The sequence below is a fragment of the Amblyomma americanum genome, chromosome 10 (assembly GCF_052857255.1).
Source record: "Amblyomma americanum isolate KBUSLIRL-KWMA chromosome 10, ASM5285725v1, whole genome shotgun sequence".
In the NCBI taxonomy this organism is placed as follows: Eukaryota; Metazoa; Arthropoda; class Arachnida; order Ixodida; family Ixodidae; genus Amblyomma; species Amblyomma americanum.
The window spans coordinates 10,232,116-10,246,206 of NC_135506.1; the positions used below are offsets into that span (position 1 = coordinate 10,232,116).

Consider the following 14,091-nt stretch of genomic DNA (forward strand, 5'->3'; position numbering starts at 1 on the left):
ACTGGTTCTTGTTTGTTGCCTTTGTGCTTTCTTATTTTGTGACTGGCCTCGTACTACTGACTGTTGTAATGTGTCATGAATGTTCCCCGCCCTCCTCACCATTATTTATTGCCCCAGGCTTAGGGCGTCGAAATGTAATTAAGTGATGAGGATTGTAAGCATTCTAGATAACATACATTCTGGCTAGTTCACTTTTCTGCTGTCGAGGAGTGAATGATGGATAAAAAGCTATCTTGCAAGTCTTCATAAAAGATGCTTGCTTTTCACATTTACTTGCTTATGTTGTAGCACAGAAGTGCCCCTGATTACACGGATTTGAAGTTGTAGTTCTTTTTCCGCCGTATACACAGAGTAATATGTTTAAGTATTATTTTCATAAACAAATTTGGAAAACAACTGTAGAAGAAAATTTCTGAACCAAACTAGGTCCGATCTAGACCTTCAAATCTAAAAGAGTCGAATACAAAGTTTACGTGCTGATATTGACTGAACTATTCGCGCATTTTTCATTACATCGCAGTGAAGAATTGCTTCAACTAACATGTAAAGCATATCATATAACAGAGTGGGTAGCTCTGAGGTTTATTTCGGATAACAGTTTCGCGTTTTTCTCGGTATGAATTGATTAAAAGAAAACTTTTGTGTTTTCATCAACAGTGATAGCGTTTTTTGAGTTCTAATAGCTGATAAAGTATTACTAATGTCCGACTACAAATTTCTAATCAGCAACGAGGCGCCTATCGTAATATTTCAAAAGTTAACTGTCAGAAATTACTTCGCCGGTTTACAAGATAACTTGACTCGCCTATTTTCTGATGTCCGCCAACACCGGTCATCTTGATACCTCAAAAGCCTGTTTTTCAAGATTAGTGGCGGGCTTTCCTGGAACACCTGGTACATCGCAAAAGTGTTCTTTTTAGGTGAAGAAGTGTCCGGTAGAGGCTCTCACCTTGGGAATATTAGGCAGCGCCGTCTTGAGGTTGTGGTAGAAGTGCGACTTGTGCGTCGAGTCCTTCATTTGGATGACGTCCAGGTACTGGAGGCCATGCACAGCAGGGTCCATGAAGTATTTGATCTGCGCACGTGGCCGGGTGCGCCAAAAAAAGAAAGAATTCGAAGAATCATTGGATTTGATTGGTTTAGATAACATCTGCTCTAGATAACATCTGGTTTAGATAACATCTGGTTTAGATAACAGAGTTTTTCCTATGCAGGGCCTGCGCACTCGAGTTGGATGTTATTTTTCATGTATTGCAGGAAAACTTTCAAAACGCAGGTTGTGCAGGATTGTGCGGTCTTTTATAATAGCCCCAGCTTGACTGGTCGCATCGTACTCAATGCATTTGTTTGTTTCTGCCGATTCGAAAAATGCTTAGTACAACTGTGGTGTGGTGAAGGAACGGATCGCTTGCTCTCTATTGGTAGTTTATTTCTCTATTTAGTGTTAGCCTTGAGCCAAAAGCGTGGCTCGCTTGGTAGCCAGCAAATTCTAAAGAAATTTAACCTTCTAACTCATGTGGGACGTAGTGAGTAGAAGAAACTTTGAGCCAATTGTTTACCTTTAGAGTGAAACGTCAATATATTTGTTGCGGTACGGTATGGTACGGTATGGTACGGTATGGTACGGTATGGTACGGTATGGTACGGTATGGTACGGTATGGTACGTTATGGTATGATCAGTGCTTAAAGTGTCCCTAGATCGATGGGGGTCTTTAGTAATTCGAGCACAGGGGAGAGTGAGATAAAGAGGGAGAGAGAGAAAGCGGCTGCGGGCTGGTTTTACCCATCGGTTTATACAAAGTTGAGAAATCATTTTGAAAGGTAACTGTTCGCTCAATTTATGACACAGGCCTGAATCAAGCAATACCCACGCTTTGTTGTGTAGCCTCGAAGCTGAGTGGCCAGAACTGGACTTACTCTAGGTGTGAGGGCACAGGTTTTTTTCTTCCAGAACGTTGTACAGTGCAGCCGACTTTTTATTTTTCTCAGTCTCGTGTTTCAGGAAAAGTGTTCATGATTCTTACTAAAATGACGGTGAAATTTTCAAAACGACAGAGAAGAAATGCTTGACCGCCACTGACAAGAAGTATAGAAAATAGTTGCCTGCTCCGGATTCATGCGGTCTCTGCATTATAGCAAGGGGGGGGGGGGGGGGGGTCTAGATGCCTTGTCAGTACTGACAGGGGGTCTGCGACCCCCCTGATTTTAAGCCCTGGGTACTATATGGTGTGCTATGGTATGGTATGGTATGGTATGGTATGGTAAATATGGTTTAACGTCCCAAAGTTGCACACAAGCTATGAGAGACGTTGTTGTGGAGTTCACCATTGACGGCGCCAGTTTCCAAGTGGTATGAGGGGAACACGGTTAAACAGCTCTGACCTTGTCTAGCATTCCGATCCGAACTTCTAGTTGTTTTATTTATTTTTACACTCAGGGCCTGTACAGGCATTACAGAGTGCTCATGTTGACTGTCAGGACACTTCGGGCGTTGTTTGAAATATTCAACTCTGCTCTTTCGATCAAACAATTCTTCAATTTCCAATCAGTAGTATTTATCTGCCGTGGTGGCTTTTATATGTTTCGAACGTCCTCGCAGTATTCGATGTACACGAGTGTCAGTTAAGCTGAATGCCATTAAACACCCCACGTCACACAAAATATTGTCAGGTGAGTCGATACGTAGTGGCCCCAATCACTTTGAAACGCGTGACAGTGTGTGCCAGCAGTAAGCAGACGTGCCAATTAATTTCCAGTGGCTGCGATGTGGCTTAGGGCCTACAGTACCTGACCCACCGCGGTGTCTCAGTGGTTAGGGCACTCGGCTACTGATCCAGAGTTCCCGGGTTCGAACCCGACTGCTGCGGCCGCGTTTCGATGGAGGCGAAACTCAAAGGCGCCCGTGTGCTGTGCGATGTCAGTGCACGTTAAAGATCCCCAGGTGGTTGAAATTATTCCGGAGCCCTCCACTACGCACCTCTTTCCTTCCTTCAGTTCCTCCTGTATCCCTTCCCTTACGGCGCGGTACATGTGTCCAACGATATATGAGACAGATGCTGCACCATTTCCATTCCCCAAAAATCAATTTTCACTGTCATTTTCCTATATTACCTAGACGAGCATTTACGCCAAATTTTTGGTTGCGTGCTTTCATCTTTGTAATGGTGCTTAAGATATCAGTATACATGGATCACCACATGGTATTCTCCTACGACTGCTAAATAATTTATAATCAAATTTTTTTATAATGCAGTTTCAGTTTCCTCAGCTGCGACATCTGCGACACAGATGCGAGCGATGGCTGCGATGACTATATAGGTCGCGCGATTCCGTAGAGATTCCTATACGGACATGCGTATAGTGTGTCCTTATAGGTCGCGCGAAGCATGAAGAGAGCTTCGCTGGCCACTGAATTGAACCACTGTCATCACCTCAGCCGAAAATCCCGCGTTCTTATTGATGGCCTCTGGTGGAGTGGCACAGACCCACAGCAGGGAATTGGCCACAGTTTGTTGTAAATTGAAACAAAACACACTGACATAATTGAGATAATTTGTAGGCATTGTTTAAATTTTTAGTTGATGATTATGATGATGACGTCCTTAGGCTTTGAAAGTATTTGTTTGAATGTTGTCGTCTTCACCAACTTTCATCCGTATGCAATAGGCCCAGAACACACCGCTATGTGCCATTCCACTTGAGGCCAACAAAAACACACCGCTATCGGTCTACCCTTCTACACCGGGCCCTGAACCGGAACCGAAGTGGAAACTGAAGCAACCGAAGTGCGAGCATGCTTGATTCGCATTTGGTCTAACGAGGCTATATCGTCCGTCATTTTTCTTGCCTAGAACGCTAAAGTCAGCATGCCTCAAGAGTCGATGGTGGTAGCAACTTTAATTCTAAGCAAATAATAAAAGATCTTCAGGGGTGAGTTCTGATTGGGCTGGGGGCATTCTCACAAATACTGTATGAGCCGGATTGACAAAGAATGAATCAGCAGAGACTACATTGCAGTTTTCCCACGCCTAACGTCACCTATACGTATCTTTGCTGTCACAGTGCCGTTGAAATCGAAACAGCATGAGAAAAAAAATTTGACTAAAAATTATTTAGCGGTCACAGTAACGTCTTACGAACTACCGCAAATGAGGAAATATGCAACCATAATTAGGTATCTACACTGCTTCAACTATAGGTCTCAAGAAGATTAAAAGCTGCTGATTTACACGACAGAGGGCCATTGGTTTAGGAGGCTGTAAAGAAAAAGGAAGGAGCAAAGGCAAGGATAGAAGAAGAAAGCGAGGAGTAATGGATGACGTCGCCAGCAGGCCTCGGCTCTTGGACAGAGAAAAGGCAGTTCCTCCTCAAGAGGCGCCCATTTCCCCGCGCAGTAAAGACGCTGAACCTCAGCTGCTGTTCCTGCTTTCCGGCGCAGCAGCCACAGCGACGCTAGTCGCCGTCGCTTTGACCGTCAGCGTCTACCTCATCAACCGCCGGAGGAAAGACAACGACGAAACGAAGGGTGCCTTCTGCTGCCCGGCTCAGGCCGCGCAACTGTTCGCGTACGTCAACACCAGCTTCAAACCTTGCAAGAATTTGTTCGCACACGTGTGCTCCAACGCCATTAGGTACGGGACCTCCAAGCACCACGCCCAAGACTCCGAGCTCGTGCATGCGTTGGTCACGGGCCTCATTCGCAAAGGCGTGGAGACGCGCGATGCTGGACAGTTCCTCACGGCCTACTACAAGTCGTGCGTGGGCACCATTCCGCACCGTGAGCTCTTCCTGACTACCCTGGCATCCGCGTTGATCCGGAACGCAGTGGAAAGTCCAGGAAAGCTTGACACCAGAGGAGCATTACGCTACATGATCACGGCATCAGCTAAGTATAAACTCCTGTCGGCAATATTCGTCGCCTTCAGGCCATACACGTCAACCATATCGCTGAAGGTAATTCCCATATGCGGTATCAGTGGTGTGTTCTCCGACGCAGTAGCTGCTACGACCAAGGTCTTGAAGGAGTACGTAAACACGACAGAAGTCGCACAACAGGGCGTAGCCAGTTTACAACAAGATGTGTGCCTGTCTGGAGTCCGCGGTCACGACGCAACGTACACAATGCCGTCAAGACGTGATGCCTTCAACCGAGAAGTCTGGGACATAGGTGACCTCGAAGTGGGCCTCAGCTCCGTGGATTACTCCCTGCAAGACCTGAGATCCGTCGAGGTAACGAAAGTACAGCCAATCCGGCTGATTCACGATCTTATCGCCGCAGTGAAGAAAGTCCCCAATGGCTTTGCCGCTGCGACGATGACTACGTTCCTCGTGTCGCACAGTGTGGCGCGAGCGGCGATGGGGTTCTACAGGGCTTACGGCACGTCTTCCCAGATACTCTTTCAGGTATGCACGAGGAGCGTGGCAGCCATGGGAAACGCCTGGTACAAGTTCACGTCAGAAGTATTCACCACCCGCTAAAAGGACGCCGAGGCTATTGCGATGTCCGCTTTCGTGAAAAGAGCCGTGTATTCAGACTGCCAGAAGAGCTCGCTCTTCGAGGCTGAAGACGCTGATCGGCTCAAAGCCGTCTTGAAAGATATGTCCCTGGTTATTCCACAGAACCTCAGTCGAGTCGTGGTGCCAAGACCATCACCCATTTTCGCGGAGAATCTGCTTAGAGGCCGTGCGTACAACATCGACGTTAACAGCGAGCGCATGCGAGGCGTGCGCGACCATAGTATCGTCACCTACGCCACCCTGAAATTTCTCGGGGAACAGCACTTGATAATTCCGGCTTCTATATACGGCTACATCTACACCGGCCCCGGCAATAACCAGCTTCCCAATGCCGCTGTTCTGGGCCAGCTATTGGCGGAGGGCCTCTGGCTCATGGTGCTCTACGGAATAGAGTGGAGACCACAGACGTCGGCCAACATTAACCGCTTCGCAGAGTGCTTCGTGCGCAACTATCTGGACGGAAACGACGCTTCCAGTCCAGAGGCTGTGGAAGCGTTGAGCATCAGGGCACTGGGCATGTGATCAGTCGCCAGGGCGCTTGAGCGGCCCGGATGGAACACTGTCAGGGTTGCCTGGAGTGCTTGGCGTCTATCTCATGCGCAGTTTTTCTACCTTTTCGGCACCCATCACCGCTGCCCGAGGGGATCCTCGCCTGCCGCAGTGAGCTACGTCAACACGCCGCTGACGTACGTCGACGACTTTACGAGGGCATTCCAGTGCACCCCTGGGACGCCGTTGACTAAGGCTCACCAATGTCTTCTCAAAGACGAGTCGCTCGCATCTTAAGGTATAGCGCTGCTTTCCGGAATGCCTAGCTTTCCTGTACAGTAGCCTATGTGTGTGTGTATGTGAGCTTCTCAGGAGGACATTTATTTCTGATGGAGTGGTGGCAAAGGCTATCGACGCCACCGGCGGCGTACTTTCCATGTTCTGGAACAGGCGTACATCTCTGGAAACTTTTTCGCAGAATCATATAACACTGCAGGATCGTATATCGGGAGCTTAAAGGCAGGATATTTCGCGAATTGGTTTTTTCAAGCATCCTGCTTTTGAAAATATATGTGTACGGTAATTTAGGGAAGTGATAGTTCCTTGATGAAAAAAAACGAATTTGGTTATCCAATCAGACCTGGATGTGTGTGCCCGTAATAAGGGGAATTTGTGATATTTGTTTATTCCATGTTACACATCACGAGCCAGGAGCGTCCATTGCGTACAACTACTGCACCCTAGACTATTCTGGAACGAAGTGTGTCTACGAGTGTACAAGCCCTGGTCACACGGACTGCGAATCAAACTTCGAATCAAAGGGGACGTTAATTGTTGGCGCACAATTTATGAACATTTATTTTTAACCTGACAGCCAAAATATTTACAGTAGCGGCTTTAATACGTCGAGTGAGAACATTTCTTTTCCTTTCCCTTCGTAAGCTTTGAAAACATTTGATTTTCCACGCCATATCTGATGATCCCCTCTGCACCCTGCATATCCAGAGATCTGTACTTCCCATATATACTCCTACTTAATATGCTTTCTTTAGGCGCCGTTATAAAATACACATACGACATGGTATTTAGTTTCGTAACTCAGTGCGTATGTTTTTTTGCTTGAAAATGATTTACATTTGCTGCTGGGAGCATAACGTTAATATTTATTCATCCCTCTGTGCGCCGAGGTCATTTGTATACCGACTTCAAGTCTTGCTGTGTCTAAGACATGTATTGTTTTCGGGCGAAATGGTGGATTCACTGTTTCCGCTTGAATCCACTCCGCGCGGAAACATCCACCGACAGATGGAAACATGAGAGAACTCCTGTTTTGTCCTTTTACGTAATCTTCTGTTCCTATCTTTTGTTTTCGAGAGGCAGGGTGAATTCAATGCTGCTCTTCACCATTCGGTCAATGAAATCGGACTCGAGGGCGAGCTCGCTACGTGCATGGTCATCTAGCAGGTAGGCGGTGCGCATAGACAAACTGTCGGGCTCCTCTGAAGGTGTTATTTCGAGACGTCCTGGACTTGTCTGAGGACGCCGCCGTAGTTCAGGGCTTCCTGAAGGGCGGTAGGCCGATGCATAGCCCCCAGGTGCTATACAGTACCGAGGAGGCAATTGCGGCTGCGAATGCAGTGGTCAGTAGCTATTGTAAGCCAATTTGCATCTATGAGACCTTGTCTTGCATCCGTCGGTTCATCGACGTCCTCGGATTATGGAGTTTAGAGGAATATGTAATTCTCCGCGGTCTTCAGGGAGGACAGGCGCCCAAGCTGTTAATCAGGAGTCTGCTAAAAATGTGAAGTTACCGCCCACTGTGGACTGTATTAGGAGCATCACGGAGTTCAAATTCCATACTTTCGATGACCCCGAAGTCGATTTCAAAAATTTCAGGCTTTTAATGTGCGTTGCTACCTCTGTGCATCGTTTCGGGAATGAATAATAATAGCATCCCTTTGGCGAGTAACATTCTGTGCTCAGCCGACTGCAACGGTTTTCGAGGGACAGCGAAAAAAGAAAAAATTTACAGGGGCACAAAATACCTTCTGCGTTGACAATGCGACAGAATTCGAAGCTGTTGATGCCTTTACTGCAAGCGACGCCACTTAATCCAGCCAGTGGGAATTATGCAGTCTGGTGACGTCCTTCCCTCCAGCAAATCAGAGAACTTTATTGGCCATGACCACTTTTTTTCCCCAATGAGGCATCTAGTGCTATCAGATTAAAAGAAACGTACCAGCCGGGAAACGTAGTAGCCGAACACACTGAAAACCGAAGCGGGAGGAGGGAAATGAGCGATAGCACGTGAAAAAGTCGTATGCCGCTGTCTGCCAGATTTTTATCTCCTCATTTCGTGAAAGTCAACACACCTTCGAAATCGGCACTCGAGATCTTTCTGCGTGCCCCATACGCCGGAGCGGCTGTCAACAGAAGGGAGCGCGCGAATTCTTGCGCGCTGTCCCCGCTGCGACCGTTTTAATCCTACCCATTTCTCAACGCGGAAGACCAAAATAAAAAGTGGCAGGGTTCTAACGAAGTTAAAACACGCGAAAGCACGCGTTCAGTCTCTTTGGATCATGCCTTTGCTGTGCTGGGTCTTCGGCACGTCTGGCGACAGTATTAGACTCACGCTAAGCTCTGATCAAGGTTAAGCTGATCTGATCTATTCGCGCCGTAGATGGAAGCTGGCGAAGACGACTATGGGCAACGCACAGCGCGAGAGTGTGTTGCAGTTTAAAACGAGGCGTGATTGGCTGCGGCGACAGCATAGTGCTCTCGTGCAGTGGTTAGCGAAGCTGACCTGTTCGGGCCGCCACAGGTTCTAAACCTAGTAACGGCAATATTTACTTTATTTCTGCGTGGGGTGTAGTTATGCCAGGTTTTGCCAAGGTCACCTTGAAGGTCAAGGTTCACACAAACTCGGTCAGTCGGTTAGACTTCGTGAAGTAGGGCTTTCGCACTAAAACGGTGGAGACCCTGTGCAGGGTAGCAAACCGGCTTTTTTCTGGTTAACCTCCCTGCCCCTCCTCCTCCTCCTTCTCCTCCTTTTCCTCCCACGCCGTTGCTTTCGTTTCGTTTGCGGGCTTTCGGTGGCTTCCTCTTGCTTAACTGCGGCGATGCAACTTCAGCTGCAAGACAATTCACGCTGCCTGTAAGCGCACGATTCGTCGGGGTAGTCGGGGTACGTTGGAAGCTGCCCGATATTCTGGAGTGCGGTCAAGCTTTGATGGACATCACAAGGTGCCGGTATGGCCAGTGTGCCGCACCTGTGCCATGAGCACATGGTAAACGTGCCTCGAGACGTGTGAAGCCTCTGTAGTACTGGCTGCGGTCGACACTTGCAAAGTCACGCCAGGCCGACGCCTCTCAAAATTTATTCTGGCACTCGTTGCACGCCCACGAAGGCTCCCACGTTTACGATCCAACCTGTTTTTATTGCATGAAAATGTACAGAAGCTATAGTGGGGCCGGTCCGAAAGACTGTAGCAGCCAGAAAAACACAGGAGCTCGAAAAAAAAAACACATCTTGGTGCTATGCATTGGGAGGCGCTGGTCCCAAGGGGAGGCGCTGGTCCCGGGTTGCAACCCTAAAATAGGGTGAATTTTTTTTCAACGAAGAAGTTCCCGTGAAAGCTGTATAACTGTCCGTTGTAGCCTTATGGCTGTGCTCGGGTGGTAGCTTATGGGTAATTACTCTCTTATTATAATTATGCCCTTGGTCTAACCGTGTTTGTTTTGTATGAATTTTGTACAATTCAGTTCGACCTCTTCTGTCCTCTGCTTTCATGGTGACCGGGCTACGACGACCATAGGATAAAGCAAACCTCTGTAGTCAACTGCAGTCACAGAAGTTGGGCACTGAAAGCGAAAATCGCCCAACAAACGAAAACAATAAAATCTTCAATAATTAGGCTTAGTTAGCCGAAAGTACGCAGTCCGTGTCAGCGCGCTCAGCAAAGCCATTCCAGGACATTTGCTTTCTTCCTTCTTCTTATCTTCTCCAGATAGAACGGCAGGCAATCGAGCGTGTTCCCGAATAAGGCGTCTGTTTTCCCCAGAGCAAATGACGCACTAGCGGTGCCATCTAGCGCTAAGAGAGCGCATCCAATACAGTAGGCTTTTTCTCTCTTTCTCACTCACTCCGCTTCGATTAGAGGGAGACTCGCTCGGTGGCAGCCTTAACGGGCGGGAGCTCGACTGGTCCGGGATTACGACGTGTCCGTGACTTCCTCCAGCGTCCGGCCGCCGGGGGACACAAACAACCGACTCTGTCGCTGTACGACGAATCCCAGCGCCCCACGCTTTTGCCGCCCGTGGAGAATTACCGGATTGCTGCGGTAGTGCAGGCGTGCGTTTGTATAAGTACCGCATTTGCAAGAGCGTAGGTTGTGCCACGTGCTGGCTATGGCTGCCCTCATGCGGACGTACGCGGCAATCAATGTGTTCTTTTGAATCCTACTCCACAGCTGGGACGCAATTGTCCAACTTCGTTCCCACTTCGAGGAGTTGTTGATTGCATACGGTATCACCCTGGCGTGAGCGTAGCCAGCCTGGTTAGCTCTGTAGTTTGTTGAGCGGCGGTCACGGCATGTTGGTTGCTACAGGTTCGCGGACCGGACCCGTATGATTTATTTGTTTTAACTAGACAGGTAAGAACAGCTGGTTTAGTTCTCGTTTGTAGGGATGTGGTTGCGCTCACGCAGGTGCTAGGGGTAATTATATGCTTGCTTGAATCAAACTCCGCCTACTCAGTCGTCCTGAAACACACTTAAAGGGTGCACTAAAGAGGAATCTGAACACGTATTTTTACCGCGTGAACTCTATGTACACGTTCCGGACATTCTTAGAAAATTTGAATTATTTTACAGTGCGGCCGATTGCCCTAATTAAATCGAATTAAACGCACCGGCTACCGCCTTTTTTTTTTTTTGAACTCAGCGCTGTAGGTAGGAGGAGTCAACCAACGCGTCAGCCAGTCCCGTGGTGGCTTGCCTCTCTGCCATCGGCGGAGTGATACGTAAATCAAAGAGTCCACGTGTATTTTTATTTCCGTGGGCTTAATTTGCAGCTATATTGTCTGTGACAGAAACTGTTTATGCACTGAAACCTAAAAAAACAAAATAAAGTCATAGTGAAGCCGCCAATGGACTGGATGAAAGGCACTCCACGCGTTGGTTGACTCCGGCTATACCTACCGCGTTGAGTTCAAAAAAGGCGGGAGCCGGGACGTTTAATCCGGTTTACTTAGAGATATCGGCCGCACAGGCCAATAATTCGAAGTTTCTAAGCATGCCCGGAACGTGTAGATAGAGTTCCCGCGGTAAGAAGATGAGTTCAGATTCCTCTTCAGTTCACCTCTAAGTACTGCCTGACACCACAGTGGCCGCCCTTAACTTTTCGGACGTCTCCGTGTCAGAACCAAGAAATTCGGTTTTTCTGCGTGAGATTAAACTGTTTCAGCAAGTGACTTTGTTCTAGTTTTAAAAGGTACGTAATTAAAGTTGTAGCAGCTTTTTTCAAAACTCAAATTTTTCAGAGCGCAGTTCTAGGTGCCGTTCCTGCGTTCCCCGTTAACGTCGGCATAGTCGACGAAACACACCACCTGACAGGTGGCGTGTTACGGCGTTCTACGGCGTGTTGGGTTGCGTGATGACAGGTGGCGTGTAGGCAGGTGCCACGGCAAGAGCGGAGGAATGTATAACCGGATGGTGCCTACCACGGGAACACTCTGGAGGGTGGCTTCCAGCGTAACATGCCATCTGCTATCAGCACAGGGGGTGTCTAAAGAGCTGCGCTCAAATTTCGCATTACCGACCCCCGTAATCGTCAGCCAGTTCCTTTTTATCGCAGCAGCATAGCACTACCCAAGCTTGTTCCATCTACTGTAACTTGTATTCTCTGAATCCAACTGCTCATTGTTCCTTCCCCGTTTTCCTCGACCTTTACAAAAATTTCTTTAGACAGGCTGTAGACTGTCCATAGACTTCTCTCTATAACGTCTATGGAATCACTATAGAGAAACCCTAGAGAACTGTCTATAGGCAATACAATTCCTATAGACAGTCTATAGACAATCTATAGATTTATGGCCATACACATTTAATAGACGTTTGTCTATAGACAGTTCAGAGACTATGAATAGAGAAAAAGAAATATCTTTAATAGTCTATAAGAAGTTTATAGACTGTCTACAGACCATTTTTGTAAGAGGAGAGAGACAGTCGTAGCAGAGAGAGATAAAAAAAGTCCCTAATATATGTTTACCTTTGAAATATGGGCCATTCAGACACAATGTGCACTTAGAAGAGCGTTAACTGTGCACTAGTTGTGGTTTGAAAGCCGCTATTTATGGCATATTGAGAGCGCCAGCCGCACACACTTCTGACAAAGTAAACAGAGATGCTGTCGCTTTTAATGCGAGCTGGCTCGACTCGCAATTTAACATCGCTCACCTTTTCTTCTGATGGCATTCTCTGCCGGCGGAGTTTTCAACAAGTAATTTCGGAAGTGGAAGTTTCTCATTAAAGTTAAAGGGCACGCACGCATTTGTGAAGGGCTGTGCGAATGTCGCGGTATTACATCGAGACAACGTGTAGTAAAAACTGAAGGCGCTATCGCGTAAGATAACGCGTTTCATTGTTAGCTGTTAAGCTGGTGATGGTCATGTGCCCTTTGGCAATGGCAGTGTGCTGTGCATAACCTGAAGGTTTGGTGCACTGGTGTTTTAGTTTAATGTCCATGCCTACTGAGTGTTCATGAGTTAAGGTACACAAACTTCTCTTATTTCCTTTCCAATAATAGCGTACTGTTTTCAGTACCAGTGTGCCCTTCTCTCGACTGTCTCTAATGCATACATTTGTGTAGCGCCTAATTCCAGGAACATCTCAACATCATGTTTGGTCCCGGAAGTTCTGCATCTTCATGTTATGTAAACACTTGCTTGTGCCATTGTGACGATAATATACAGAATGATGAATTAAAGAATAGGTGGATAAATTAATAAACAAACAAATAAATAAATTAATGCACTGAAAAAAAAACATTACAATGAAAGAATATTGTTGGTCATGTGATTTTTATTACGTATTTAAAAAGGCCATGAGGCCTTTTTGAAAAACACGGGCATTTCAGCACATGACCCAGTCATGACTGAGTCACGTGCAGAACTGCCCGTCCTTTCCAAAGTTAAAAATGCGATGTGATTTCAGTGCGCACGTGAGACCAAACCCCGAGTGAAACATGGCGAAGCGGGCCTGTCAACTGAGCGCACTCTCCGCTTCGGTCAGACACAGGTGAAAGATAAGTGAAATCGAAATGTGCTCCAGCTATTGTCAGCTGCCGCAAACATACCAAGAGCACTGTCTCGGCTCCAGCGGCCTTTAACGCTATTGCGTTAAAAGTGTACTCTTAAAAGTAAGCTTTGTCACCATTGTTTCCGTGCAGATATACCTCTCAGTAGTTCATACCTGTTGTACTCCAAAATGCTCTATGCCTCATTATCGCACCATATCCTCCTTCTTTTGCTCCAGTACTCTTTCCGTGCTTTTGCGCCGGATGGCTTAGTCGAGCTAATATCTTCATCCTCCGACATGGCAGTGAGCGGACGCCTTGCAGTCGCAGAAATGCGGCAGCAGTCTGGACAAAAGTGCGACAGAAGCTGATAGAAATGGGGTCGGCTGGGCGCTGTGGGGGTTATCCGGGGGTTCCTAATGCCCCGTCCCGGGAGACCACTGCCAGCTCTAATGAGCGCCAGTCTCCTCAGCCGCCGGCGCCCACGCCAAGCAAATCGGCTACACACGTGGCGCTTGTAGGCGACTCCGGCTCCCGGAGATGGGTCGCGTCCGATGTCCACTACGGCCGCCAGTGCTGCTCGACGGCGCTGGTGAAAAACATTTCTTGCCAAACAAATGCAGAGCGGGGAAAACCCCCTCTTCCCCCCCCCCCCCCTCCCTCTCTTAGGCGACGGCTGACAGCGTCCGGTCTCGAGCTGCGAGCGACGGGTGTGACGCCCTTTGAAACAACGGCACGCTCTGTTTTCTTTTTCTTCTCCCCCTTTTTTTTCTCTTTCTGCCTCGCTTGTT

General features: G+C 47.7%; 1 protein-coding gene across 1 annotated transcript in view; it reads right to left on the reverse strand.

Moving 5' to 3' along the window:
* bma (SCY1-like protein bma) overlaps positions 1–14,091 on the reverse strand; it is a 183,341-nt gene that overhangs the window by 31,390 nt on the left and 137,860 nt on the right. Inside the window, exon 9 of the mRNA XM_077640381.1 lies at positions 950–1,075. Within this exon, the coding sequence (XP_077496507.1) occupies positions 950–1,075 (126 nt within the window). The remainder of the gene's footprint in view (positions 1–949; positions 1,076–14,091) is intronic.